At 41.2% G+C, this 5,020-nt stretch overlaps 1 protein-coding gene across 1 annotated transcript; it reads left to right on the top strand.

The window, feature by feature from the left end:
• The first annotated feature begins 1,326 nt into the window (after positions 1–1,326).
• On the top strand, positions 1,327–4,026 carry LOC106584086 (GS homeobox 2). The gene is made up of 2 exons (XM_014168924.3): positions 1,327–1,836; positions 2,076–4,026. Exons 1-2 carry the CDS (start codon positions 1,443–1,445, stop codon positions 2,414–2,416), a joined length of 735 nt encoding a protein of 244 aa, XP_014024399.3. The 5' UTR covers positions 1,327–1,442; the 3' UTR covers positions 2,417–4,026.
• Positions 4,027–5,020: the final 994 nt, after the last annotated feature.

Raw genomic sequence — 5,020 nt, 5'->3', positions numbered from 1 at the left:
AGGCCTACTTATCCTTTGTTTTATCAAAAGGCTTAATGGATGTTTGCGCCTGTAATGTTTGCGCCATGAAAACTCACAAAGGGCGCGCGCGGCTCGCCTTCCTGCGCTCTGTCTGGAGGTTCGAGGCGTTTGTCCGCAGATGAAAGTAGAAGTTAAACCCACTGGTGACTCACCCGCCTGGAGATCAAACTCGATAATTATTGTCACAAGATAAGGGATTAACATATTTCTGAAATAGCTGCCTGTTTACCCGGCAGAAACCCACCATAACAAACACTTTCTAATTGAATCCTAATAACTTTCATATAGGCACCACCCAGACGGCAGGCATCCATAATTCTTAAACGTTGGACCCGAAATCTTTACCAAAAGGACGCATGTAGTGTATGATTATACTGCAATTATTAGTCCGCGTAGTCACGAGATTTACAACCTTAAATAGCATTTCCACAAATAAACTTTCACATATAAAGTAGACGTACGCTTATTGTCACCACATACAAGGCTTAGGCAATACAATTATGTTAATTATACAGTAAATATCTAAGCATAATTTGCTCAATAATGGGAATTTTGTAACAAAACGAATAACCGATACTAGAGGCTTTAAGATGGTTTGGATCCCTGCTAAAAGAGAGCTCATTGTTATGGACGATCAAGTCTGTGGTTATACAGTACCAGAATTATAATTCGTTTGGAAATTTCATCCATAGCCCCAAGGCAACTGCTCACATCCTAGAAGATAATGCGGGGTTTTTTTGTATCTCAGTTTGCTGAGAGCTATATTTAGAGGCTGTCGATTGATATGATGATAGAGGTTGATATGGTGGTTGGGGCTTTTCAACTCCAATAGGCTACTGCAGATGTTTGTAAATCAGTTTTATCTATAGACCTACTAGTATATGAATAGATGTAGCCTATCGGTCAAGTTCACATTTTAATCGAGCATGAACAGGTGTAGGCCCTACAGCCATTTTTTGGGGGGGAAACATTGCAGAAGATGTGCGCACTATTCAAATCAAATCAACATGTATTTTATCGCATACACATGATTAGCAGATGTTATTGGGAGTGTAGCGAAATGGGTCACCCACGCGTCACCAAGGCAGCTGATGATACTAGAGAAATATTACTTTGCTAACTAACTTTGCTCAATCACGTTATGTTTTTGTGTGACTTGTTATTAACATGGCTTTTCATTTGTGGTAAAATTAGCGAATGTGGAGATTTTGATTGGAAGTTCTCTGAGGCATCACGTGGTTTTGCAGGAGAGCATACTGAGCCGGGTGCGCACGTGGGTGACGCTAGGGCCAGCCCTCTCCGGGGTCCCTTTTGTTTAACTATCAAACATAAGCACCTTCCGAGATCCCGAGGGCTTCAGATGACAAAACAGCCAACATCTTGTGCAAGGATCAATACTGACCGCGTATCGTTCTGCAGCCATGTCTAGGTCATTTTATGTCGACTCTTTGATTATCAAGGACACGGTGCGACCCATACCTCTTAACGAGCATCCCCGACAAGACTTCCTCTTCCCCATCAGCATGCACTCACCCACCATGATGACGGTCACCGCGCCAGTGTGCCCCTCCAGGAAAAGCGGCACTTTCTGCGTCTGCCCGCTTTGCGTCACGTCCCACCTCCACTCTCCCCGCAGCGGCATTTCGATGCTGAAGAGTCAGTTCCCGAGAGCGGAGCCCCAATATTGTCAGAGGATATCACACCACCAACAGTCTCCGCCACTTGCGCACCCGTCTGCACGCCCTGTCTGCACGCCTGTCTACAAGCCCATGTACAGCGTCACAGACCCCATGAGTTACCACTGTCTCTCCATAGGTAAGACTATGTGCTCTCTGACCACCTGTATCTGCAATACAACAACCTGTCAATTCAACCTTTGAAGTTAGAGCGACATATTTTAATTGAACGACTACATAATGTTTGTTAGTTCGTTAGTCTATCCAATTACGCACAGTAAAACCAATGCAATATATTGCATAAAACATGTACTGCGGTGTTAGAAATTTGGAATAGAACTATAATGGTTGACTAAATTGTTGTCCTGTCTCCATCAGGCGCCTCTGAGAGCAGTCACATCCAGAATGGCAAGAGAATGCGCACGGCTTTCACCAGCACACAACTTCTGGAACTGGAGAGGGAGTTCTCCTCCAACATGTATCTTTCCAGGCTCAGAAGAATTGAAATAGCAACTTATCTAAACCTCTCGGAGAAACAGGTGAAAATCTGGTTCCAGAACCGGAGGGTGAAACACAAGAAGGAGGGCAAGGGCACACAGAGGAGCGCGCACAACGGTTGTAAGTGCGCAAGCGGTCACATGGATTACCCGAGGTCTGAGGACGAGGAATCTCTATCCCCTGCATCAGCGTCAGAGGAGAAACATATCTCCCCAATCTGAGGCTATCTCAGACTGCCACTGCACAGACTTCCATTACACTACTGGCACTTAGTCTACCATGGTTCTTCACGAATTCTGCAACACCAGACGACTTCCGGGCCATGAGATACTACTTTCAGTCTGAGAAGAAGTATTGGAAATGTCCTTGGTTTTCCCTGGTTAAATGATGTAGGCCTATTTGTACGTTCATTTTATGTTAACTGTGAATACATGTTTTATTTGTTGAAACATAAAAAAATAAAATAAGTGACGTTAAATCCTTCAGGGTTCAAACCAACGTCAAAGTTGTACATCCTCAGTGGTTGTCATACAATGTTTGATATCATTCTTATCAGTGTAAATATGATGGCCGTGGATCCACTCTGTTTGATTTCTTATTTTTCCACGTGAAATTGTATGTACATAGTAGACTATTATGTGTATATAATATGTATATTTGTATTTATTCTAATAAAACATTGGTGAGTTGTATCTCAGACAAAACATTTTTATTTTAAGGGTTGGCATGGTGGATCTTTGATGCAGTCCTTACAGGCCATCGTCATAGCATATTTGTAGAGCTTTTGTGTTTGATATATTTGTCAAGAAATCGATGTTTAGTCTGTATTTTGACAAAAATGTTAATTTAATATAATAATTACACACATTTTATCTTGAGACCATTTCAAAGAGCATATTGGACGTCATCACACGCAGGTGACCAGGGACGCTATGAAGAACAGTATCAGATTCCCATTCACGTTAACCTTAATTTACTCCCTGTGGAAGATAGTCTAGTACAGGGATCATCAACTATTCAGTCGCGGGCTGATTACTTTTCTTCAGTGGATGGATGGTCGTGGGAACATAATTACAAATGTGTAGATTGCAAATTGACCGCAAGAAACGCAAACAGAATGTTTGATTAAAACACAACCATTGCTTACATTTGTATGTGATCACGTCTCTCTATTAAGCGTGGGAATACTTGGGAACAGATTTCCAAAATTAAAATCGATTGGAGCTGATTTCCTGTTATTTTTAGTCTTTATATTCTATTTCGTTGCTCAGAAAACTTGGGGTGACAAATAAAACTACCCGCGGGCTGCCAGTTGGGAAACCCTCTACTATGTACACTGAGTTTACAAAACATTATGAACACCTGCTCTTTCCATCTCATAGACTGACCAGGTGAATCCAGGTGAACGCTATGATCCCTTATTGATGTCACTTGTTAAATCCGCTTCAATCAGTGTAGATGAAGGGGAGGAGCCAGGTTAAAGAAGGATTTTTAACCCTTGAGACAATTGAGATATGGATTGTGTATGTGTGCCATTCAGAGGGTGAATGGGAAAGACAAAACATTTAAGTGCCTTTGAACGGGTATGGTAGTAGGTGCCAGGTGCACCGGTTTGTGTCAAGAACTGTTTTGTACACTCGGTGTAATCTATACTCATTTTAAGAAGATCAAGAATAGGTGGTTTAAAATTCTTAAAAATGTCAGTATGTTCCTTCGACTAAGGTATGCAGTGTCCATCCCACAGGGGGGTGCTCCTACTCGGGTTAACCATGTGTTCATTTACTGTTAATAAAGAGTTCATTTACTGTTAATGAACTATACTGGCACTTAATGAGAGTTCACTTGTTGTCTATACTTAACAACTCTCTCTCTCTCTCTCTCTCTCTCTCTCTCTCTCTCTCTCTCACTCACTCACTCACTCACTCACACACACACAGATTCTCATCAACCCCCTCCCATTATAAAAATATAAGACACATTTTAAAAATGTCAAATTATGATATAAAGCATTAGAGAAAACTAACATGTAACCTAAACTGACCTATTTCAACTCAGACTCAAATGCATAGGCAGGCTTAAGCCTAATATAATTTAAAATTGGTCATCTGAAATTGAACAAAAGCCTAAATAAATATGTTTGTTATATTTCCATTTAAGTAGACCTACATTCGTTATTAATTATTGTTAATTGTTATTATTATTATTATTATTAACACCACCATTATTATTACGTTATTATTGATATCTGGCCTTTATTTGAACAGTAGCTATATAAAGTACTAGGCCTATAATTGGTCCTGCCCACAACGCCCTTTCCGGTTAAGCCCCGGGATAACAGACATTTACATTTACATTTTTGTCATTTAAGAGACAGTCTTATCCAGAGCGACGTAGAGTTAGTGCATTCATCTTAAACTAGCTAGGCCTCTATCGTCCATGTTATGTTGCTTGTCCAAACGGAGTTTAATTGCTGTTTCAGTCCCACGTTGGCTGATTATGCTGCAATTCCTTCGAAACCACAGAACAAGGATACATAGAACTGGGCAAAGGCTTTGACAGGTTAGATTGTCCTGGGACTCGCATTTAGCAGTGGACCCCCGACGGCTGCAGACTCTGAGGGCTTTGAAGAGACAGCTACAGGGTTCCTCGGAGGGCGAGTGAACGATTTGGTCACTGTTTCATTAAGCACTATTTGAACCTTTCAGTTTATGGTAAATTGAGGGGGCACGCTGTAAATGGAAGGATTACGTAGGAAAGGCGATAGGAAATTATCTAACGGTTAATTTAACTCGTTTGAGTCGACGTTTGGGATACATTCCTAATTG

The sequence above is a fragment of the Salmo salar genome, chromosome 23 (genome assembly GCF_965601325.2).
Source record: "Salmo salar chromosome 23, fSalSal1, whole genome shotgun sequence".
NCBI lineage: Eukaryota > Metazoa > Chordata > Actinopteri > Salmoniformes > Salmonidae > Salmo > Salmo salar.
This window is presented reverse-complemented; position numbering and strand designations above follow the sequence as displayed.

Excerpts from the sequence above, each read along its gene's own strand:
- LOC106584086 (XM_014168924.3), top strand. The coding sequence starts at position 1,443 with ATGTCTAGGTCATTTTATGTCGACTCTTTGATTATCAAGGACACGGTG. Across the intron at positions 1,837-2,075 it reads TTACCACTGTCTCTCCATAG|GCGCCTCTGAGAGCAGTCAC; the intron begins GTAAGACTATGT and ends TGTCTCCATCAG.